Source organism: Anabrus simplex, chromosome 3 (genome assembly GCF_040414725.1).
Source record: "Anabrus simplex isolate iqAnaSimp1 chromosome 3, ASM4041472v1, whole genome shotgun sequence".
Classification (NCBI taxonomy): domain Eukaryota; kingdom Metazoa; phylum Arthropoda; class Insecta; order Orthoptera; family Tettigoniidae; genus Anabrus; species Anabrus simplex.
This window is the reverse complement of record NC_090267.1, coordinates 294,793,566-294,820,193: the sequence shown is the minus strand read 5'-3', so window position 1 is coordinate 294,820,193 and position 26,628 is coordinate 294,793,566. Positions and strand designations below refer to the sequence as shown.

The following is a 26,628-nucleotide window of genomic DNA, read 5'->3' as shown; positions in this document are numbered from 1 at the left end:
TAGAAAGAAGTGTTTGTTTACAATTGAGCTTCACAATCTTCTCATGATGTAGCGCCAACATCATCGTGATGTCAGCTTCGCTGATTGGTTCATTTCATAAAATTTATTTTACTGAATAGAACATGTCCCATTTTATGAAAAGTTTTATCAAATGTTTTATAAAACTTGACTTTGACCGTAAGCAACAGAAATTTTATAAAATTAAATTATTGTACAATAAATCTGGCAGAAAATTTTACCGTGAGCAACAGGCATTAGCTTCTGTAGAAGTGATAAAGAAAGACTCGGGACACCTCAGAGAGGAGATTACAAGGCTAGCCAATGCAACAGTCAGGTAAGCAACTTACCAAGGCTTTAATATCTCCATACTCTTTTCTTATAATAGATTTCATTATCACTTCCATCACAATGGTGAACAGAAGTGGTGACAATGAACTGCCCTGCTGCACTCCTCTCTTCGTTTCAAACCAGTCCAACAAACCACAACCTACTTGAACACAACTCCTGTTCCCAGTGTACAACATTTTCACTTTGTCTATGAGGCTGTCTCACACTTGAAGTTCTTTCATGAATTGCCAGTTCTTTCCCTTGGTACAATGTCATACACTTTCTAAAGATCCAAAAATATTAGAAATATGGGCTTATTCTTCTCCCAGTGTTTTCTATTAGCATCCTAATAGCAAAGATTAGGTCTGTAGTTGACCCTTCTGGTCTAAAACCATACTGGAATACAACAAGAAATTGGACACAGTTGATAAACCTGACATGTTGTTAAAATCACTTGACAGCACAAGTATGACCACCAAATGGTATAAGAAATGATAATTCCATTTATTCAATCGAGCCCTATGAAATGCTATTATCTTTTATCTAACCAACGTTAAGAAGAAGAATTATTAGAACCATGCCAGTTAAAATTACAGTAGAACCTCGATAATTCGAAATCGGTAAATTCAAAATACGGATAATTCGTAATTCAAAGTACAACGTCGACCCCATTAGTGAAGTTCAGACTTTTAATTCGAAACTGCCTTTACATTTTAAAACAATAGTACGGGTATATTACAGAGTAATTTCAACTCAAAATTTATCCGCGTCATAATAGAACGCGTGTTCCTGAACGTGGAGCGGTAGCTTACCGCACTTACACTCACTTCGGTGGGTCTACAGTGCGCTTCCTGATTGCTAAGTTGAATGAAATCAGAATTCTTTTTTATTCAACCTTTTAAGGAATGCCGTAATATCACGCAACAGGCAGTGTGCAGAAAAACAGAATCCGCTAAAAATGGCGATGCCGACAGTTGACGAAAAAACGTGGTTCATATATTAAATTCGTAGGCACCGAACAATATTGTCATTGCCGATGAAACAGCATTGCTTAATTTTAATGCGAGCCCAAACGGTCTTATGGTTTTAAAGGAGAAAGTGCCAGCCGGAGAATTGTACAAGGGTGGGGGATGGGGGTCATTGTAGTGCATTGCAATGCACATGGAAGTGAGAAACTGTCATAGAAAAGTTCGATAAGCCACAATGTTTTAAGGGCGTCGGGCACTTTCCATGCCAGTACAACACATCTTAAAATGCAAACAGTACAGAAATCCAAAAATTAATGCATTTGGACAAGAAAACCAGCATAACTTATCCCCGTCTTTGAATTGTGTGATTTTTTTTTTTTTTCGTTGCATGAGGTTATGTTTGTCAGTGATTTATCCAAGTGCATTATTTGAACATTGTAAATGCACCTTGTTGGATACATTTCGGAAATAGTTTTTTTTCCGTGGCATTTAAAATGTTTAAACTGTTAATCTCGGTGATTGCATGTATTAATGGGTGTTAGAATACTTTGTGATGCGGCAAGTGTTTACATTTCTGAAGTACGAGAGAAGTGCCATGGCGGGAAATCGTACAAGGATAGAAGCATAGGAAAGTTCGATTTTAAGGGCATCGGGTACTTTCTGTGTAAATACAAGGCATCTAAAATGCATACAGTATATAGTAATCCAATGAATAAAGCACTTGCACATGAGGCCAGCATAGATTTCTCCTCGTCTATGAATCCTGCTTTTTTTCTTTCTTTCGTTGCGTGAGGTTATGTTTGCCAGCGAGATATTCAAATGCATTATTTGAATACTGTAAATGCACCTTCTTGGATACATTTTTGAAATAGTTCTTCTTTCATGGCATTTGAAAGGTATAAACTGTGAATCAAGGTTAACTGCATGCAGTAACGGCCCTTAGAATATTTTGTAACGCGGCAAGGGTTGGTACTTCTGAATTGCGGATTGGCGGTTAATTCGAAATCACCTAATTCGAAGTCCGATTTTTGAGTCCCAATCACTTCGAATTAACGAGGTTTTACTGTAGTAAGGGAGATCTTCCACAGACAAGTAGTATTCAATAAAAAGTGGAAACAGCTCCAAAGACTGAAAAACATGTATTTCTCCCACCATATCCTGGAGACTAAAAAGAAACATCCTATTAAAAGATGTTTTGTGTGTGCCAACACTACTGCAAAACACAAAGCGAGGCAGGAAACATGCGTGCTGTGGATCAAGGCACTGTGCAACATCCATGAGAAGTTCCGCACTTGTTTGCATTTCTAACAGTAATTTATGCACTAGACTGGATTGGTTTGTATTTTTGTTTACATCTAATATTCTCAAAGACATTTTTAGCCATTATATAAAATTGTAATCTAATCATAAAAGCAATACTTGGTGTTAACTTTTAGTTGGGGATAAAAAAGATATTAAAAAATCAGCAGAAGGCTATAAGCAGGTGATAATGAACTCAGTATGTTAAGGGAGCCATCTATTAGCCTTCTGAGTGTTATAATCTTCTTTTCTCACGCAAAATTTCACAAGAATCTCATCATCAAGTGTTCAAAAACTGTGCATTGCAAATGCCCTGGACAATAAGTTGAATGACACACTACTGAAAGAGAATAAAGGCAATAATGACAGAGATGAAGTAAACACAGAAACACCGACGAAACTGATTAGTGTAATGTAATATGTCACCATCACATACAGTACTGTTGCTTAATGAATGGTTTTCTTGCCAATGTACATGTTTTATACTCACTGTATTAATATATGCTGTAATAAAAGGTAAATGAGTTGAATGGAACAAGACATGAATGTACTGAATGGTAATGTCTGTGTTCTACAAATATAGTAAAATTGTCAGTTCATCTGACTTCAGCTTGCTTTCTTTCTTTCATTCTTTCTTTCTTTCTTTCTTTCTTTCTCTCTTTCCTCCACTAATTCTAACAATTCAGCTTCTTTTAGGACAAATTTAAAAATACTGAGCCCAAAATATAAGTATATTAAGGGCCGTTTTCCCCAAATGAGTTTAAACTAGGTTTATTTTAATCTGGTTTAAGTCTGAGTTTAAACTAACATTCATTTTCCCCATATTGGTTTAAACTTTGTATCAAGTTTAAACCTGGCTCAGAGTTAAACCTTCTATATTGTTGGTTTAAACTGCTGTTTATATTCAACTTTCTTGACATTTTATTAACGTATCTGTGATTTTCCTAATAGAAGGGTTAGTTTTGACTACCAGTACTGCAGCACTTTAATGAAAAACGTACTAAAATTATAACCTAGTATTAGCATTAGAAAAATGGGAGAATTTATTGAAGTCTTTGGTTAAATAGGAAATAATTTTGATGTGCAAGAGAGGTTAAGAAGCCGCGTTCCAACAAAAGTTTACAATCTTGGAAAATCGGATGTAACGGAGTTCTTTGATGGATTTATAATTCATAAGCGAACAGCAAGGATTGTCTAGTATCGAAGAAGGATTCATTTAAAACGTCAACTGCACGAAATAATGCTATTTCGCTAGAAGCAATGATTCTGGTTGCTTTAAGATATGATGCAGCAGGCATTTTTTTCATTAACAACGGGGACCACAGACCTTAAATTGCAGTCTCCTTATAATATTATATACTGTAAAATACTGTTCGTGGTATGAATACTGTAATGTGAAGCATAAAAATATTCCTACTTAAGTCGTGTAATACGTCCGCTCTTCATGCGGTACCTGGTGGCTGTGGTCGCTAAGGCGTGAAGTCAGCATCGTTCGAATCCGTGACAAGACGGTTCGAATCTAATTTGTCGAAAATATTTTTACCATCAGAATGTTGACCGGCACGGTAGGAGAGGCGGTGGTATACAATTTCTAATCGCTAGATTATATATTTGTAGGATCAGAAAAACAATAAAGTATTTCATGCTTGCTAGTAAACTTGTAATAGAATAGATTATAGTTAAGAATGTTTCATCGTATCTATTGCCAGCATACCAGCAATAGAAATATTAATGCTATAGGGAGAAGAGTATTATGCATACAGTACGACATATCGCGAACTTGGTTATGTTATAAACGAATATGGAATCAAGTAATACATCTCCAAATTATACATCCTCAGTGGTCTGTCTGCTGGATCCAAGGTTTGTGAGATTGATCCCGGCCGAGGGCGATGGATTTTGATAGGAGATAGATCCCGAGCATGCTTGGAATTTTACTTGAAATTCACATAAATGTTGATTTTCTGAGGAAAGGAATACCATAGGCCTATTGCTGAAAGACCAGGATTTTAATATTTCAACGTTCCCGTGTGTTCCGTAAGACAATACAGACATCAAAAGACACGTATTAGGCCCACGGTACTTGTTTATGGTAAAGCATGACAGAGAAAAATAAGAAATAAAAGTTCGTTCCAATAAATTGTAGACAGCAATAGGTAGAATTATATGATACAACACTTCGCACAAATGTAAACAATTTATTTATCAGTAAAGCTAATATCCCGCCGAATTTGTTCTTTATTCACTACGTACGATAGCATTAATTCGCCACAAACAGCTGATATTATTACAAAAATGTCGGTCATTGAATTACTTGGCTCTGATTGGCCAATTCCAATCGACCATGCCTTCGACTATTCCTTCAGTGCAGCCAACGTTAGCGCCAACGACAGCTCGCCCGTTTAAACTAAACGAGTGTCAGAAATTGGTGGAGAAAATGGACGCAACTTTAAACTAGGTACTAAAGTTAAACGGGTTTAATTTATACCAGGTTTAACTCGATTTGGAGAAAATGGCCCTAACTAGCTTATGTATGCCCAGTCATAAAGGCAACACAGTGTGGAAAACCTAATGAGCTCTTTACCAGTCAAAATGTTATTTTTATTTCAAATTACTTTTTTCTAATACACACACATCCTTCTAAATGGCTTCATGTGAATCACACACATATAGCAACAGATTTAGTATTTATTGATAAATGATGTTCATAGGACCCCTGTGTGCAGCCAACAGTGGACTAGTCCAGAGAAAGAAAGAGAGAGAGAGAGAGAGAGAGAGAGAGAGAGAGAGAGAGAGAGAGATTGATTTTTTATTTAAGGATGTTTCAATAAGTACTGAATTAACTCACCTGCAGTCCAAGACCAGGAACACCAAAAATACCTCTCATCTTTGATTTTGGACCTCTTTTACGTCCAAAATCTGATACTTTCTGCCGTTTTATGAAATTCAGCCCACCTTTCCCCAGTCCAGCTGAACCTTTTCCCATACCCTTTGGACGACAACCAACAGTGCTTAAACCCAATTTCTTCTTTGCAATTTTGCTTGCACAGAAGGGTTTACCTTTGCCCAGTCCAATTGCTCGTATGGATGATTCTTCATAGTCACGGTAGCCCTGTGTGAAAAAAATAAAAAATAAAAATAACATCAGAATTGCACAATGTTACATAAAGACTAACTTCATAGAGAAGAATTTGTAAGTTTAGGTATTCTTTTGGTGGAGAAAAATTGTTAGCCTGCCATTTCAGTAGTAGAAATGCTATTAAAAATCAAATGTTCTTTGCACTCCAGGATTCACCAAAATGGCTTCACCACTACTCGTAGTGCCAAACTGGTAGGCCTATTAATATTATTTTTCCATTTTAATTCTTTTTATGCTGTATGTAATGACAAATACTTATGAAGTTTTTAAAGGTCCCATCTATTCAATACATAATAATGTTGCCTTAATGTATTTAACTTTATTTAGCAGTACTAGTTTTGGCGTTTCTTTAGCACCATCATCAGCTGCAAGAGTCATGAAAAATTGCCAATTAATATAAAATGTACATAACATTTTTGTACAACTAACTTCTACAGACCTTATATTAAAATATATATTTAGATAAAATACAAAGTTATTGTCTCATGTTTCTACAAGTTCACAAACTTGTGAGTCGAATGTCACAATTAAAAACAACCTGAAGAAAAAGAAAAAAGGTTTGTGTGCGTTCAAAGTTTTTCATCTTGGGGTACCGCGTTCGATCTGGTTTACCTGGTATTGCTTAAATTACCCCTTTTATTTATAATGCCTTGTGTGTCAGTTCAATAGCAGTGGCCTTCAAGGTCGAATATACTGAGTTAAAACTGTATACATTCAAATTTGCTGGTGTTAAAACACTAAATTGTTTGGTTCGAACTTATATTACACTAGCAAGATACCCGTGCTTCACTACGGCTGAAAGTTATTATTCAAAATTTTACATTTTGGAGAGTCCACTGTCAGCTGATCCTGTAAAGTATGTCCTCAGTTCGTACGTTCCTCAGTTCAATATCGGAAACCTCAACGGCCGTAGAACTAACGTGGCGGCACATAGTCCACGTTAACATCTTCGGGACACATTTGTACGTTTCCACCTTATCAGGTTACACGCAACAGCACAGCAGAGCATAGTAAACATTCTGCTACAGGAATCAAATTTTTAGAGGATGGCACATTTCAGTACATAAAATTATAATAAACGAATGCAAGCAAAATGAGGTTTTGGTGTAATTTAGTTTTATTAATATAAGTCTGAACCGAACAATTTAGTGTTTTAACACCAACAAATTTGAACGTATACAGTTTTAACTCAGTATATTCGACCTTGAAGGCCAGTGCTATTGAAATGAAACACAAGGTGTTATAAACAAAAGGAATAATTTAAGCAATACCAAGTAAACAAGAAACAAGACTGAACGCAGTACCCCAAGATGAAAAACTTCGAACGCACGCAAACCTTCTTTCTTTTTCATCAGGTTGTTTTTAATTGTAACATTTGACCCACAACTTTGTGAACTTGTAGAAGCATGGGACAATGACATTGCATTTTATCTAAATATATATTTTAACATAAGGTTTATAGGAGTTAGTTGTACAAAAATGTTGACGTATATTTTATATTAATTTCCAGTTTTTCATGACATTCTTGCAGCTGATATTGGCGCTAAAAAACGCCGAAACTAGTACTGCTAAATAAAGTTAATATGTTGCAATAATTCAGGCAACATTGTTTTGTACTGGATAAGAGGAACCTCTAAAAACTTTATAAGTATTTGTAATCTCGGTTCAATACAGATAAAATAAAAGATGGCATTTCTTATGCTAAACTATATGTAATGAAGAAAAGAAAAAAGCAGGTTTGAGTTACAGAAATGAGTCCATGGAAAAGTTTTGGGGATATTATGCGTTTGTGATAAAGGCACAGCAGCAACACTGTCCTCAACATTTTGTTGTTGTTGTTGTTGTTGTTGTTGTTGTTAAAATTGGCTTTACATCGCACCGACACAGGTAGGTCCTATGGTGACGATGGGATAGGGAAGACCTAGGAGTGGGAAGGAAGCGGCCATGGCATTAAGGTACAGCCCAAGCATTTGCCTAGTGTGGAAATGGAAAAAACCATGGAAAACCATCTTCAGGGCTGCCAATATTGGGGCTTGAACCCACTATCTCCCGGATGCCAGCTCAGCTGCACGCCCCTAACCGCACGGCCAACTCGCCCGGTGCCTGCATTTTAGCCAGATAGTTGCTGTATATCTTGTGTGATCGATGCTGCCATCTCTTACTACATTCCTAAACTAATTCTAAAGACGACTGAGAAATACTGTCAGGTTTCCAGGTAATGTGCAGTTCCTGCGGCGATTTTTAAAAGGTGGGACTTTAAAGTCCCATCAGTAAACAAAGGCTTAAATGGTGCCATTCTTTGGGATGATCAGGGCAGTGGTCCATAAACACCACTATCTTCCTGGTCTGGCTTCCCATCTTGATGTTTTGTGCCTGCATGTAATCCTCAAATAGGTAACTTCTCAGTCAAGCTGACTTGCTGGAGTACAGTAAAACCTCGAGGCATCGTTCCCAGAACCGTCGTTTTCCCGCATCCATCGTTGAGTTTATTTAGTCTTGAAAATGTTCCATATAAACTGATGTTAAATTTCCCCGCATCTGTCGTTCCTCGAACTATCGTTTTTCGCATTGATTGTCAAAAAAAATACAAGTCCTCGACCACAATTTTCCCACATTGATCGTTTATGAGAAAAATATACGCAAAAGTTCTTTTGAATTTAAAGCGGCATGGAATAGCGGCAACCTGTTACATAAGAATGTACGAGCTACGAGCGATTAAGAGTTTCTAGGCTTGACAAATTTCTCGGCTGGAGCAAGATTCATGTAGGCTGGACTTCAGTGCACAGATTATTTACGCACAACCACACTATATAAACATGCCTACGAGCTTCCTGGCACCCAGACTTCTACTCTAAGCGAAAAGCCGTCATTGTGCTGTTTCATTTCATTCTGAGTTGTCCTGGGCTGTGTCTTGGTTGTGTGCGGCGACTGCAATTTTATCTTCCACCTAGTCGATACAATGATTGCCTAAGGCAATTTTTATTGGTCAAAAGTGGTACATGTTTCGTATATTATCAACATCTTCAGCCACATAACACAGTTTAGATGAAAAATATAAAATTGACAAAGTAATGCTTTAGAGGAAGTGTCCTTGAAATTAACATAAGATTGACAAGATTAAAACAAACAAATAACTCAAGAGAAAATATATAAATTATTTCTACAATAGAAAGCAGTCGTCAAGGAAACACTTGTACAATATTCCATAGAGAAATTGTCCTAATAAATATTCTTTTCTTAATAATCCATGAAAAAAGATCAATTTATAAATTAAAAATTATACATTTTATAAGTAATTATCGAAATGAAGAAATCCTGATATCACAGTGCGGCTCTTATTATTAATGTAGATGAAAATATAACTAATTCCTAGTTGTCAAATCTTATTAAGCCTGCTTTCCTTTGGAACAGTAACTCCTGTCATTCTTTCACAGTTTTGCGCCGGGTGTAATATTGATGATGCGTTCTTCCTTGTTCTTTATAAATTGATCTTTTTTCATGGATTATTAAGAAAAGAATATTTATTAGGACAATTTCTCTATGGAATATTGTACAAGTGTTTCCTTGACGACTGCTTTCTATTGTAGAAATAATTTATATATTTTCTCTTGAGTTATTTGTTTGTTTTAATCTTGTCAATCTTATGTTAATTTCAAGGACACTTCCTCTAAAGCATTACTTTGTCAATTTTATATTTTTCATCTAAACTGTGTTATGTGGCTGAAGATGTTGATAATATACGAAACATGTACCACTTTTGACCAATAAAAATTGCCTTAGGCAATCATTGTATCGACTAGGTGGAAAATAAATAAATACTTCATTGTGAATCTATTGAAGTGCGATACGGACCATGAAGCTGATTTTATGTAATGCAATTTTATCTATCGTTCGTAGCTACGTTGCTTTTCTCATTTTAGTTCCTGTGTATTGTAGTTATTCATGACACATCACGTCCCACGAAAAAAGTAAGAACTCTTGAAGAACGATTGAAAATTATAGAAGAAGTTTAATCGAAACCATTCGAAAAAAGAGTGGATACTGCTAGATTGAAAGGAGAGAGAAAACATGAAGTAAACATGGGATACTATTCATAAATGAAACAGGACAAAAAGGCCTACTTTAAGTGACCAATGTCACCTATAGGCAACACCATGTCTTCTCATGGCAATAACGTACGCTTACATTATAATATTATGCTGAAGTAGTGGTGGTGGTGATTTTTGTTTTAAGAGGAAGTACAACGAGGCAATCATCCTCTCTGAACAAATGAGTGGAAAATAAATTTAAAATAAAAACAAAATTATTCATTCAACAAAGGAATTTGGTAACGCAGTAGAAAATGAAACAAAACAAAAAATTATTGAATTAGGCCAAAAAATTACTAACAAATCAAAAGGTGTGCCAACTGCATTTTCTGACGTATTTAAAAATGGCATCAAGTAAAGGTATGGACCACACAAGCCGGAATTGTATGCAAGAGAATCTCAAGATTCTATTAGGAGGCCATGACCAACTTGGGACATACAATTTTAAAAGGCTGTGAAGAACAGAGCAGTATCAATTGAATTGTTTCAAAACACAAGTAAAATATTATTTATTATTATTATTATTATTATTATTATTCACACATACTAAATTGAATTGAAAGCGACAGGAAGCAAATCATTACCACTGCGTCGGAAAGAAGAATAATTGCGATTATAATAGGAATTTCAGAAATATTACTGCTTCTAAATAAGAATACACGGCAATGATACTTGCTATACGTCATTAATAAGCATAAGGATGGCGTGAAATACGAATATTTTATTTAAATACGTTCGCCAAAAGAGCTGATACGTAATATAGCAACACATCGGAGCTTATTATCGAGCAGTGCTGTAAGAAGAGAAAGATACGCACAAATCATTTCTTGAAAAGAAGATTTAAGGAATAATTAAGTTTCCCAGAAGATAAATAATTTAAAATCACAGATACTTCTAAAACACGGTCGAAGATATCAAAGCAAATATAGATAGCTGATTGACCGAAACACGAAAAATAGAATACTTAAGAAGAGAAAATTATTTTAAAGAAAATTTTAAAAATGAACGATTACTTGTCAAATTTCTTTGATGTTATTGACAGCTGCAGTATGAAGAAGATGTCTTGCTAATTTCGAGGTGGACCGACCTGAAGGTGGATATGATCCAGCCAATAAACCAGACCTAATGTGAGAGGAGGACTCCAGCCGAAACACAGACTGTGGCCAGTCGTGACCAGCGACGTGACGGAGAGAGAGAGCTACAGAGACAGCTTACTTGATGAATGACGAGCTAAGTTTTACTATAAATATGTTAGTTCTTAATTAAGCTAGGCATATGTATCTAATATGAACTACAGTAAGTGTGAGATACTCAGAAGTGGAAGTGATACAGTGAAGTGATATATATATACATATAGTTGAATGATACTACAGTGGAACCTCGATTATCCGTACCCGGAAAGTACATTTTCCCGGAATATGCGTTCAAATTACGTGGTCTCGCGAGCATCGTAATTAAATCCCCTTGTAAAAAAATTGTATTATCCGTTCCTCAAAGAAACGATTTCCCAGAACAACTGTCCAGAAATTCCAGTCCCATCAACGCTAAATCCTCGATCAATCGTTTTTTAATAAACTGTATCTCACGAAAGGACGGCTATGGTATACTGATGGATCTTGCCGTTAACGCCCCGTCATTGAGATAATTAGAGCAAGTAGGTACTGTACCGGTACTGAAAAAGCGATTGGCGGTGAACTTGCATTAGGGATCATCTTAGCATCGCATTTGGGTGGTACTGTTTAGAGAACCTCTGAAAATCACAAAGTAGAGATTGGCCACAACAATTGTAAGGAGACACGGTGCATTTCGACAGCTCTGCTTGAAAACGGAACGAGTTTCGTCAAATGTTCACACTATACAATATTAAACAGAAGGAAGGATCCACCTTTCAATATTCCGTTGTTAAGTTGAACCAAATAGAGGTTACAACCTGTTCATTTGGTGGCTCAAAAATTTTTTTAAATGTGCTGGGATTATTTCTGTACATAATGTGACCGATTAAAGGACCAAAAATACTGCACATCTTAGGCGGGAATTTTTTAACTTCTTAACCAAGTTTTACTATACAGTGAAACCTCATTAGAAAGTTCCTCATTAACATGATTTCTCACTTAAAACGTTGTAAATGCAAAGGTCCGATTGCAGTCGTATTAAATCTATAAAAAGAACAAATCACTTACTGTGCCACATATTTTCGCTATTACCACTTCGTACAAGCGCATTTTTCCAAGCCCTGAAAATGTTCTCCGTGCCGATGCAATTCCAGTTGATGTTCATAACACAATGATCACAGTCAAAAGAGTAAAAAGAACACCACTACTTCGTGCCAAAACAAATGCAGTTGAAGTTCATAAGCAGGCTAGTACAATCCTGTTATGCCGCATTCACATATGAAGACGTAAGAAGATGTTGTATTTGAGATAGATAACGAGTAAAAGGACTTGTTCTAATATGCAAACTTGAGGGATAACTCGTTATGAAATTGAACATGTGGTAAGTGCTCATTATACCCCATCCTTTTCTCTATTTATCATCTCCCATTCATTTATCAAACACCACGGCAAGCTGTTTCGAGTTGAGCCTCACATTGTAATTTCTGTTAAAATTTCTTCCTATTTTTTATATACTTTTAGTTGATTTTATTTTATTCTTTTTCTTGGCAAAAAAGCGTGGCTTATGGCCTATAATCAAATCGTCCACACCAAACAATATTATAAATGCCAATGAAACTGCATTGTTTGTTTGTTTTATTTTTGTAAATGCTAAGGCCAAACAGACTTATGGCTTTACAGGAGAGAATTGCCAGCCGGCAAATGTAGTGTGTTGCTATGCAGTGCACACCACATTCTCTTAGGTGCACACTGCACAATGAAACGAGAGAGGGGAGCCAGCATAATTTCACCTCGTCTTTGAATCATGTTTTCTTTCTCTTCGTTGTATGAAGTTTTGTTTGTCAATGTTTTATACAAGAGCATTATTTGAATAATGTAAATGCACCTTGTTAAATAAATTTCTGAAATAGTGTTTTCCATGGCATTTGAAAAGTTTGAACTGAGAATCAATGTGATTGCATGCATTAATGTCTCATAGAAGTACCATGGCGGGAAATCGTACAAGTACAGAATATTCACTGTACTGTTGTTGTAATGTGGATGGAAGCGAGAGACTTTCTCCCCTCATCATAGGAAAGTTTGATAAGCCACGATGTTTTAAGGGCATCGGGTAAATTTCGTGCAAGCAACTAAAATGCATACATAGAGCTTGTGATTTTTAGCATTTGCGATAAATGCGAAATGTGTCGAAACTTTGTCAGTGTACGTGCCATCATCTTATATGACCCGTACGAGTGGTTTTTAGCAATTTCGAATTAGCGATAAAATGCGAAATTATACAATTTATGCAAAATAGATGCAAAACTCTCAGTTTTATACAAAATAATCATATATCCTTTTAAAAACGATGCATTTTTTCTTAAAAATAATATATATGTTGTTATTTATTTCAGGAGAAAGAATTATTACGGCGCCCATAGCGATAGTGAGGCGGTAACATACTTTGACGGACACTTCCGTCCTGGTGCACGGAACAAGTTCATTATCGCAGTTAGCTGGTCAGAGAGATTTATTCTCTTTGTTTTGCAGCCTACCCGATTGATGTCAGATGATACCGGAAGCTATTTTCTCTGTGTATATAGTAACTCCGAGCTGAAATACGGACAATAAAATGCACCTCATTTTTCCGCTCGTTGTAAACAATCGTGGCGGCATCCAAGCGTGGCATGGATGAGTTTATTCGTAACTGGATTGAAATTAGTGATGTTGAAAGTGGAAATTATTATCTGGAGAGTGAAAATACTTCTTCTTCAACAGACAGTGATGAAAGCGATTCCGATTTCAGTTCAGAGATGATAGTGCCGATTGAAACTACGTGACAAAACCAGAATGCAACAAGAGCGATTGAGAAGTCTAGTTTTTTTTGTTTTACGTCACGCTGACACAGATAGGTCTAACGGCGACGATGGGACAGGAAAGGCCTAGGAATGGGAAGGAAACGGCCGTGCCCTTAATTAAGGTACAGTCCAAGGCACTTGCCTGGTGTGAAAATGGGAAACCACGGAAAACCATCTTCAGGGCTGCCGACAGTGGGGTTCGAACCCACTATTTCCTGGATGAGAGCTCACAGCTGCGCGCTCCTAACCGCACGGCCAACTCGCCCGGTGAGAAGTCTAGTAAAATGATACTTGGAATTATGATCTTGTTGAAAATAAGCCTGCTTCTGTAACATGCAAACCAGTTTTTGAAATTCACTCTATAGTGAGGAGGGAGTTGGATAATAATCCGAAAGGAACGGACGTAGGGAATGAATTTCTAACCCCACAGTTCTGGGATCACGTTACTAAGGAAACCAGTTCCTATGCCTCTATATTTCTTGCTAATTTACCTGCTTCCCTTGAAACCAATAATACTTAAGGAAAAAATCATTGGTTTCCTGTTATTATAGACGAGCTCAAAGCTTACTTTGCTTTGTGTATTGTTATGTAGCCTATGCGATTAGTCAAATTTATGTTAGTGACGAAAAAATAAATGGTATGTAAGGGAATATTTCCTTTCACAAGTAATGGTACCCCAAAGGGTTAAATCAATGTGTGGAATATCTTTAACTGGCTAAAGAGCACTGCAAAGAACAATCAATCAAACAGCAAATACACTTTCAAGCACACACGTTCATTCTCTTTGTGTGTTGATCCTTGATCATAGTCGGTTATTCCTGACATTGGTGTTGAGTAGTAGTTCTGTTTAAAAGTACGGTAGCGATTTATTTTATTGTCTGGTAGCCATAGGTAGAAGCGAAGTGACGATCAAACAGCATGCCGAAAGTCACAAATCGGGACATTTTTATGTAAGCGAAGACTTGAAGAAAAAATTTTTTTTTGCAGTCCTTCCTTTGCCTTGGCAGCACTGCTGTGCATTTGGGACTCTACGAACAGTGTTGATGTAGAGTTCTTTTTAGCAAGTACAACATAATTGTAACTGATAGGCGGTCTCAAATGAAGGAGGACACCTTTTAAACAATTGGCACATTGTACTTCAATCATCATTGAAATTCCTCTTCCTTGTAGGTGTGTGGTACTGTGATAAATAAATACGTTCAGAATAGCATTTTTCACTTTGAAATTGTGTTTGTAAATTTGTAAATAAACATATTCCTGTGTGTGCATTAATACTTCTTGCAGTCTTATGTTGATGTTTGTCTTATTTTCCATAGTGAATTCAAAACTGCGTGACCCGCAATGTGTGATTAAACAGTATGTTTTTACTCCCAACTGTTGTGTGTGCAATTTAGCAAATTATGCCTATTTTTAACCAATTTGCTACAAAACGCTAAATTTGAGAATTTTAGATGCTACAAAACGCTAAATTTGAAAATCAAAACGCTAAATCTCTGATTTTTAAATGCTATAAACCACGAACTCTATGCATACAGTACAGTAATCCATTGAATAAAGCACTTGCACAGGGGAGCCAGTATAGATTTCTCCTTGTCTTTGAATCATGTTTTCTTTCTTTTGATTTCATTGTATGAGGTTATGTTTGCTGGTGAGTTATCCAAGTGTATCATTCGAATACTGTAATTGCACCTTGCTGGATACATTTTGGAAATCGTTTTTTTCCATGATATTTGCGAGCTTTAAACTGTGAATCAAGGTTAATTGCATGCAGTAACGGGTCTTAGAACATATTGTGACGCCGCAAGGGTTGGCATTTCCGTAGTACGAGTTGGCGATTAATTCAAAATTATGTAATTCGAAGTCTGATTTTTGCATCCCAACGACTTCAAATTAACGAGGTTTTACTGTAATTAATTGAGGAGCTATATACAGAGAGATGGAGAGCCCAATCTAGAGAGCCAGGAAGAACGGCAAGCGTTTGGGCTGAGCAGCTGTTGCTTGGTAAGCCAAGGCCCATTAGGGCTGTGGTTAGGTTTAGTTTGGTTTAGCAGTTTTTGTAAGATGAAATGAAATGAGATGAAATGCCATGTGGCCTACGGAGAGTCCTGGTGCAGGTCTTTTAATTTGACGCCCTAGGCGACCTGCGCGTCATGATGAGGATGAAATGATGATGAAGACGCCACATACACCCAACACCGCCAGGAACCAAACCCGGGATCCCTGTGACCAAAGGCCAGCACGCTAACCACCTAGCCATGGAGCTGGACATTAGTAAGATTATAATACACATAAAACTTATTTCATTATTGTGATGTTTAGCCAAAGTGGTGGTTTTAATTCGTTCCAGGATTTTCTGTTTTACCGTAATTTTTTTTACTCAGTGGTGCCTCCACAAACTGAGAATCAAGGTTCCACTGTAATTGCAATTATTAAAACATTCCTGTTATTTTAGCATTTGTTATGACAATTCACTGTATTCTGAAGAATAGTTCAAGAGGAATAAAAATATATTTATATAACTACAGTATTATATATTTTGAACACAGTCCCCAAAATATAATCAGAAATGTGTAATGACAAAATAGCGATTCAGGTGCATCTTATATACTTTTGGAGAAAACATCTGAGTGCAAAGTCAATAGCAAAAGGAATACAAGAGGTAGAAGACAACCAAATACAGTAGAGACAATACACGACACTTACGGATTTCGCCTTGCTAAATTGGGAGACAATTCGACGGTGGCGCTCCTAGTGACTTGACCTGGACAAATCGCGCTAAATTCAAATATCAATGGAAATGTATATACGGAAATGGATAAATAAATCACGTCTAGAAAGACAGTGGTATTGAGATATTAACTTCGAAGTTGCTAAAGCAATTCTGGATAAATGAATGAAGAATTATTTAAAAGGTTATTATTCAAAGACTGAAATTAGACATATAAACAAGGTGTGAAATGGACTGCTGTGAAATGGTTTGATCTTTCATTTATGCATTACTTTTTTAGCTTTAGCATACCTGCCTGAAATCTTACGGTTGGATTTGTCTTTTTTCCTCATTTAAAAACAATGTATCATCACATTGAGACATTTGTCAATAAAAATATCGGCACATTCCTTACACATATGATGGAATGAATTAACATTTAATAGCTGGACAATTTTCCTCTTAACATGAAGCCAACTAACAGAAAGAAAATCTATAAAATCCCGGCTTTAATCTGAGAAGAGGGATAAAAGAAAGAAAAGTTTGAAAATGTTGCCGATAGTGATGCTTTGAGGAATATTTACATACAATTAGAGTAAAAATGTAACATACCCTTGGCTATATAGTCGAGGATTTTTAAAGTCGCTGGCCTGGAAATGATCTGAACAGATCTTATAATTCTTATACATGCGTAACGTCCCTTCTTTCTTGTACACTTTATCCAAATCGCTTCTGTGACATTTCAAAACCCACAGATCACACCTACAACAACACATCGGTATTGAAGGTTAACTGCTGCACTATACAACAAAATATGCGTATTATATTTTAAGCCCGTTAAAACATGGGTCGAGCAGGTCAGAAGATTATGAAGTACTATAAAAATCTCTGTCACTGGAAGAATATATATGCAAACACAATATTACTTACATGTTCTTGTCACGAGGGAACCTGAAGAACGAACGCGCATTTTTCTCTACTTCGTAATTACTGCAGCCAAACACAGCACATACCTTTCCCCTCATGTTGAGAGGAGATATCAAGGAATGACACACGCTACTATTTAATTATGTCAACTCACTGAAAACGCATAAATAACACCAAAAACTTCACACAAAAATACACGTGCTCTTATGACAGAATCAGTACCATTCAGGTCTATCCGCTAGAGTGAGCTCCAATAGCTGTCCCTCGATATCTCGCTCAGTGTCGTGTATTGTCTCTACTGTATTTGAGACAACATTAGCAGGGGCTTAGTATTAAAACACAAATAAGTTGTGTCAACCAAGACAGTGACCGAAATCCTAGCCTTGGGATCAAACCCAGTTCAGGATGATCTTCATTTATAGAAAACGTTGTTCAACATGCCATTCTCAAAGAAGAAGAAGAAGAAGAAGAAGAAGAAGAAGAAGAAGAAGAAGAAGAAGAAGACGACGAAGAAGAAGAAGAAGAAGAAGAAGAAGAAGAAGAAGAAGAAGAAGAAGAAGAAGAAGAAGAAGAAGAAGAAGAAGAACCAATTGCAAACATATCTCGGTGTTTTAAAAGCCATAATTGTCCTTCAACTTCTCACGATAGGAAAAAAAGAGAAAGAATGTAGCCTAAAAAACTGCAAACCCTAGAAAATCCCCTAGGTGGCCGGATCTGGAAACGATTGACACAAGATCATAAATGAATCCTTTTGTGAAATTCTGAGGAGAGAAACCAATGAGAAGCTCATGAGGAATGGATCTCAATCAGAAGTTCATCATGGATACAAAGTTTTTTACTTCAATTTACTCCAAATGGGAGAAAAATTGGATGCTCAGTTATATCATGTAATAACAAAATAGCGGTTACATCTTCTATTTAGCACCAATGCATACAGGTTTTCAGCAACACATGGATAGGGGAGGACAAAGACCGGGACAAAAGTGGCTGTGGTCTAAAGCCAAAGATTGTCTGATGTCAAGGCTCAGTATCCTTCAAGTCAAGTTGACTCTCTCAATGCATTCTACACATTACTTGATATAAAGTATGTTTATAACCTGGATAATTTAAAGATTGATACCTCATTTCTATACATTAAAAATCATATAAATTGATTATCAGCAGTACCCAAAGCCTTCAGTCAACACAAAAATAAAACTACAACTCCAATTTTTCTCATTTATCCACAGTCTTACGAGACAAAAGAAGTGAAACAGTACCCTGACAAGTCAAAAATTTACGACCCTATACATGTTGCCAATTAGTCATGATACTAATCATTTTTAAATACATGTACTACAAATGATTTTTTCAATACCTTATCACTTTGAGAGCTTTCCAGATCAAAAGGGCCATCGTCACCATAAAGTGACTCTTGAGATGCAGAGAGACTAGAATCCAATCCAAAATCTTCCATGCCTGAAAACAAAAATACTATGTATAATAAAAAAATTGCTACATCAATTTTCAATTTGGAGCTCAATAATTACACATCAAGACAGGTGGAGAACTCAGGAAGAAGTTAAAATGACTTAAATATACTTACTATCTTTCCTTTTCAGGCCACCTTGACGACCAGCTTGAGTAACAGATTTACAATTGGGACAAATGTATTCGTAGTCAGGGTTGGACTCCTTTTTATGCTGATACGCTGTCAGGTCTGCTTCAACATCACATGTGCCATGAACATACCTAAAGAAGGATAAATTAAATTCTTTTAATACGACATAATCACTAAAATTATGTCAAGTAACTGTTTTTGATTTTGTAACTAGCTAAAGAACAAATGGTTCCTCTAAATTTGCTTGAAAATCTGGATTTAGAACATGCATTTTTACTTAACAGTAGGACACTTGTTTTCTGCAAGCACACTGGGGAAAAAAATGCTACTAAGAAATTTTTGGGTGTGCTCCCATTTCTCCTCAGTAATGTATCTTTATATATGCAAAATAAGATTAAAAGGGCAAATGATGAAACAACTTTTGTCTAAACATATGATAGTAATTAAATAAAATGAAAATGTTCAATGTGACATCACTGTATTAGAATATTAAGCAAAATGTATCTTACTTTCGGCATAGTGCACACTGAACCATTTCTCTTTGTGCAGCTGCACGGTATGCTCGATGGCACAGAGGACATGAGAAACCTTTATTTCTCTGCTGGTAACATGAATCACATACTGTGTAATGAGCATGCCAACGTGATGAGAGGCCTGCACCAGGTGTTCTTGAACCACAGTCACTACAGACTCTACAACACTGCAACACACACAAAAAATTATAGCTGAAAATCTGTAACTGAAAGATATGAACCTGTTGCACATAATCAGTAAAAACACCAATGCTAGACTGAAATATAATGTAAAAGAGGAGTTAAGCTGGCATGATTTAAAAAAAATCTAAACAGCAAACACTTTCTAAACAAAGACAAGCGACAAATATAAATCTAGCTGGATAAGAACAAATTCAAGCTGATTTAAATACATATGCCTAATACACACAAAAGTCCTAAAACATGAACCCCTCACTTCAATTGATGACTACTCCACGCAGCTACAATAGAAGTCTTGAAAGAATTCTGAATGTATTCACCATCTGAAGGAATAAACAAATAAGGTGAAGATATGCAAGGCTCATCAGTCAGCAAGTGGTTTAGTACAGTAATTAGAGTCAATAATAAAGATAGTATAGTCCTATTTCACAATTTCTATGAAAGAACTACAAACGGAACAGAAGGGTTAAGGATACAATGAGCAAGTAATGTGATGAGTTTATGAAAGGTAACAAAAATAAGAAATGATTACCAACTTTCTGAAAATTCATTCTTCACAAATGAATATTCAGTGCTACGCTTGTGAGGTTAATGGTACAAAGTCCACAAACCTGAATAACAAATGACTGCAGAATCAGGAAATCTGAAAGGTATTCACCAACATCCATCTAATCAGCAGTACAATAACATTTGCAATGAAATTATGGTTTCCTTCTTTAGCTCAGTCCTTATGCATTTGGACTTGACATTGGAGCGCCATTTCGCGGAGGCTAAATGAATTAATAAACAGCCAATCATAGGCAACGGATCACTCAGAGTGCGTTACATTCGAGTTCCGGTTTCCAGTGTTGTCGATATGTTGTTTACTGTAACAACGTGCTATCAGCTGTGTGTTGTATTGTGCTCAGTCCTTTTCGCGGTCTTTGTCAGTTCACTTGGTCATTCTTGACAAAGCACCAACAATGATGGCTAGAAATAATTTCATTGGGTGGTTGAAGAAGCACAATATTTCGGTTTGCAATAATATCAGGAAGGAGAGATCTCATGCATCTTGTGAAACAAAACAAGCCCGAGTACCCAGAGTACGTGGTGGATGAAATAGCCAGGAGACATGACCATAAAGTTGTTCGCCCTCCACCATACCATTGCCATTTTAACACCATAGAACCGATTTGGGCCCAAGTGAAGGATTATATAGTGCAAATAACTGACTCTTCACAGTCTCAGAAGTTGAAAGACTTCTCTGGGAAGTCGTAGGCCGTGTAAGTGCAGGATACTGGAGCAGGGTTGTGAGACGCAATCAGAGATAAGCAAAGCTTGGGAGAGGAAAAGTATCACAGGCAATTATGTTGAATTATGTTATCTGGTTATGGTCAAGCGAGAATGAACCTCAACAAACGATGACAATGCCGATAATGACTCCAAAATGAGTGGTGTATTCCCTTAGTAGCATTTCTCCTTCCTTAAGAGAAATTGAATCAATGAGCAACCCGAGCTCTTGTAGATGCCGAGTAGAAATTTCATGTTTGAGCATTGATCTATTTTTATCTTATAGCCTTATCCTAAATATGTTATGTGTTATTGTTAATAAGGTATGCATGTTGCTACAAAGAATAACTGATTCTGGACTTATATTCAAGTATATACATTTTCGTTTGTGTTGTGTGTCGTGAATCAGCTGTTTGTACTCGTAACAATTTGGCACCAATGTCTGACTTCCAGTTAACTGTCAAGTCAAAACTCATAGAAACGCAAGTAGGAACCTTATTTTTTATATTAAAATAAGTATTGTTACATCTATTGCAAACAATGTGGATGGAAACATTTCGCTGTAATCGGGGCAATGAAATGGTACAATAGGGTTTGTTTGCTTCGAACTTGAAGTTAACCAGAGCGTTCACTTTTGTGTCATTGTTCGCAATATTTTCTTTTACCTTACATTTTTAACTTCACTTTCTTCAGTTTCTTATAAATCTGTCCGGATTACTTCAGGTCATAAATGAACCAATCTTTGCCTTTCTTTTTTTTTTCACTGTTCCTGTTTCTCAGTAGATAACATTGTACTCACCTGGCTGAGCAATAACAGCTTTTTTTCTCAGTTGTTTTTCTATGCGCCAAAAAATAAAACTACGAATAAAACGGCGAAACGAGGTGTTAGAATCGTAACTTTTGCAGTGAATTGCGATAAAATGTCAGAAATCATGCAGTAGAAAAATATGTTACAAGAAAATACAGACATATGGAATTAAATAGGCTGTGAATATGCTACAAGAAAATACAGACATATGGAATTAAATAGGCCGTGAATATGCTGAAAGGAAATACAGACATGTCGAATCAAATAGGCCATGAACAGGAAGTAAGAATGTTCAGACCAACGAAATCCAAATGACCGTGATTAAGATAAATGCAGAACTTTTAATTGTTAAAACAAGCAAGGCGAACAATCGAATATTGCGTTGAGTATCAAGACGAAATTGTAAGAGGAAATTAACATGCAAAGAAAAGGAGCCTGTTTTAGAAAGATGATTTCTTGAATTATTGAAGATTATTGAACAAACGAATAGTAATACAGAAACATAACGCCAATCATCATATATGTAACAAGATTGTTAAGCGCAATATTAAAAGGGACAAAGAAAAGAATAGCTGTCAGTAGACTAGAATTGAATCAAAATTTATCAAGGATTGATTAGAACAGAAATGAGATATCGCTTATTTGAAGTATATTCTCATCAAACAAGGAGATATTTAAGCATTTTCTAAGTCATTCACTCTGGGATATTGACGTCTATGGTGTTATAATCTACTTTGTCTAGTATAAATAAGATTCTAGAACATTCAATAGATAATAGAATTATGAAACTAATAATATCTTTAAATATGTTTCTGACGCATGTATACGACAGCATCATGACGGGCAACTAAGCTGAAAATGGGATTGACATCTGGCGAAGACCAACCAGCAGATTCTGCGGACCCAAGACTTGTGACCACAACCCGGACATGACGCAGCCATAACCCGGAGATGATGACCTGAAGAAGAACGAGATAATACCCATCCCAGTCCAGTAGCGCAGGCAAAATAAGCTACGTTCCATGATATAAATTTTCAAAATTTATTCATATCTAACCTAATATGTAGTTAGTTGATATTTGTGTTATTATGAAAGAAAGGTCGACATGTGTGTCTTCGAGAGACAATTTCAATGTGTAGTGTCTTCGCGAAAGAACTCATAATGTTGCTTTTAATGATGGATTTAGGTAGTCCTCAATTACATAAGATAACATTCATATATAGGGAAGATGACATTCACTAGTGAAGAGCTTTGATTTCTCGACTTATTTTCAAAGAAATATACCATGCACAATGTGATACTATATAGTTGAAGTGCGAAATGGAAATAGATTGACTTGTAGGATATTGAGATCGGATACAACACCAACCTTTCACCAAATGTAAGTAAACATAAGCCTAATATGTTCATTCCTTGACAAGAAAGGTGCATCTTCTATATGAATGATAATTAGTGATCCATAAAGCGTCATTGTGTTAAGATACGAAATTTTTGAATTATGTGTTGCCTAGAAAGGATTAATTGATATTGATGTGTGTGGCAGAAAATGTATGCGACGGAAAAATGAGGTTCGAGTTGTATTATGATTGATATATATTTGTTGATACAATTGTCGTGGAATTATGGTATTTACGACGAAATATGATGGAAGATATTTATTGTAGATTAATTGATAGTAATTTTTGCGACGCAAGTCTTATTCAAGGTTATATTTTGTCATGATAGCAACGTGAATATTGGAGTGACGTATAATGTGGATTGACGTGATATTCATAAGGTGATATTTGTTTATTGAATTTATAGGGTAATAACAGTGTAAATCATCAAAAGATAATTTCCAAATAATTTATATTATAGTATAATAATGGTATTTTCAAGGAGAATGTCCCATGGTGCGTAGTATTTTAACTGATCTACTGTAAGTTGAAACAATAGATCACTGATGAAAGCGTCTTCATAATCTTATGTGATTGCCATTAACGAATTAAGAAATGTCATCTACGGTATTCTTTGAATTTTTGCAATCAGATGCTGGAATTTAAGTAAGATACGACCTTGGTAGATATATGTCATATTTATAAAAATGACGAGGCTATGTTAGTGAACTCCTACTTATTTATCAGGGAATATTTTGGATATATATCTAATTGCAGATAGACTATATATATTTCATTTTTGTTTATTTGTTGATATATTATAATATAGCCATTGGTAGCTATACAAAATGGAACTTTACTAATTCTGTCTACGTTATGAATGAAGTTAGAAGTACACAGCATGAAAATTAATAATCAGAGGTTACATAATGAACAAGCATTTTTGACATTCGTTATTATTGACACTCGTATTGTCTGAGATTCACTATTTTTCTTTTGACATTACTCTAATATTTTCGTCATTTTTCTTTTAATATGATGATAATTAAACTTCAAACAAGAACTTTCTTTATCTTTCTGAATGAGATTATGATGTGTGCGAATGAATGTTTAAATACCGGTAGTTTATTAATTCATCCTGAGTTACTAGATGGTTATGAATAAAGCTGGTATTTAGAATTTAAAACATTATTACTATTTTTATTATAGAAGATTAATTTTAAGTCGATTTCTTGGATGATGATTGGCTAAACTTGAAAGTTGATTATAATTACATTTAATGATCAGTCGAATATGCAGAAGTTCTGGAAAATAAGAGGCGCAGTTTCCCAGTCGAATCCACGTAAAATATATTTTTTTTTAAATATAATAATTGTAATCCTTGAGATGTATAATGCAGCTAGCTAGAGATTTTCTTGAACGTTGGCGTGTAGTTAATATAGAGGAAAAAATAGAAGTCCGTTCGCCATAAATGTATGAGTCGCTCACCCGATTGCTAGAACGGTTCAAGAAGAATTTATGCCCAACGTGATTGCAAGAGAAAATGAACGGTTCAAGAAAATTTATCACTAACCATGGGGTAGAGAAAGGCTATTGATGCTCAGCGGAATCTCAGAAAAATAAAAGTTAGGCACCTAAAATTATCCAACCGTGGGGCTTGAGAAGGAGACTGACACTCCAGTCAGAAGCATGTCGGCGTGAGAAAATTTTCGTCGGGCTAGAGAAGAAAAGAGTACCTGCAGGGACATAAAGTTGGTCGCCCAACACGGCGCAAGGAAAATATTCCCTCAACAAACGGTTTACTATAAGTCACCGAGATATAGAAGTCCTGAGTTCCACTGCAACATATTATTACAACAGAAAAAACTTCACGATGCAGATAAACTGATTCAGGAACTTTATGGGAATGACTGGAGAAAAGAATCCAATTTGTTTGGTACTGCCAGCTAACCGAGGTTTCTGTTGGGAAAGACGACCTTAATGTTGAGATTGAACAGTGAGAACTATGCAGCCGCCTTAAATTTGAGAAAGCTGTACACATTTAACCAGCACTTTGTGGTTTGTGTTTCGCTACCCAAAATCAGACATCGCAAATTCAGCAAAACACTATGAAAATAAAAGGAGGTCAGTAATTCAAAACAGTGTTTTATAAATTGTGAAGGTGATTTTTGAGACAAAAATAATTTGTTTTCTACAGGATATTTTATTTTTATAAGAAATTACTGTATATTGTCTTCTCCTTGAGTACATAATATTTTGTGACAAAAATTCACATCTCCCTACCCTTGTATTTCAAAACTTAATATAGCCACATTTTAATTTCAAAAGTTAATAAATCCAGATGATTTTTGTAAATACCATTAGAATAAAAGCTAATGATTTCCTGGTATTTACACACATGAATATACCGATCAGATACTACCATTCATCAGTCATTTTCTCTTTGCTATTACTCCACCTCTGACCACCGTAACAATTGCAATAGTGGACGCGTATCTCTGTCCCACCTTCCCCACTGAAGCACATTCTAACTACATATATGCAATTTTTGGAGATGCAGAGATGCCAGAATTTTGTCCAGTGGGAGTGGTTAAATTCAATTATCTAATGTTTCCTCACAAATTCAGCATCTACGAAACGTCCTGCACTGTGCTTCAACTACATCCTATTCTATATTTCTATCTTTTGCCTGCCATGATAAGAAACTCTATCCTACATATACCATATTTACTAAAATACTATCCTGCCTTTAACCTCAAAAAAAGGGGAGAGGAAAATTATAGGAATTCAAAGTTTGAATCAAAAATACTGATGGAATTCCACCACTTCTTCAGTACAGTCATTCGGCAATTGCCGGCACAGATGTTGCCCTTCTTCAAAGAGAAAGATTCTTCCCCTTCATGAATCTACAGTTATCCTCTGATTGATTTAAACTGTGAGATTCCTATATCGTTTCCCTTTGTTACCTCCAGCGCGTTTAATTGTCGCATTTTGTATGAAACCGAATAGCTATCGTCTCTTAATTAAGTTACATGTTTTAACAGTTTATATTCAATTTCAATACCGTATAATACCGAATACCACCCGCCACCAAATAAGACCCGCACCCTAAATTTGAGAGGACAAAATATGGGGGGAAAAAATAACAAATAAAATAACTTAAATACCTGTTTAATTTTCTTCAAATATACCACAAATATAAATTCAAACAGCTTACAATTAATAAAATCATCACAAAAATCATAAATAAAAACAGTCCAATACTCAGATCATTCACAATTCACCATCGTCATCTGAAGTTTCACCATAGGAACTTTCGTCGCTGGCATCTTTCAACAAATAGTTGTCCCCACTATATCCACTGAATTTGAAATTCCACATTCCTTAAAGCTTTTGGACACTAGATCGTTGGGAATGTGCGCTCACGCAGTCTTGATCCAGCTGCATATTAGTCCCA

The 26,628-nt window shown here is 35.9% G+C and overlaps 1 protein-coding gene across 1 annotated transcript in view; it reads right to left on the bottom strand.

Annotated features, from left to right (window-relative positions):
* LOC136866781 (histone-lysine N-methyltransferase 2C-like) overlaps positions 1–26,628 on the bottom strand; it is an 811,555-nt gene that overhangs the window by 642,421 nt on the left and 142,506 nt on the right. The window contains 4 exon segments of the mRNA XM_067143888.2: positions 5,443–5,706; positions 18,762–18,862; positions 18,990–19,135; positions 19,514–19,704. Of these exon segments, the coding sequence (XP_066999989.2) occupies positions 5,443–5,706; positions 18,762–18,862; positions 18,990–19,135; positions 19,514–19,704 (702 nt within the window).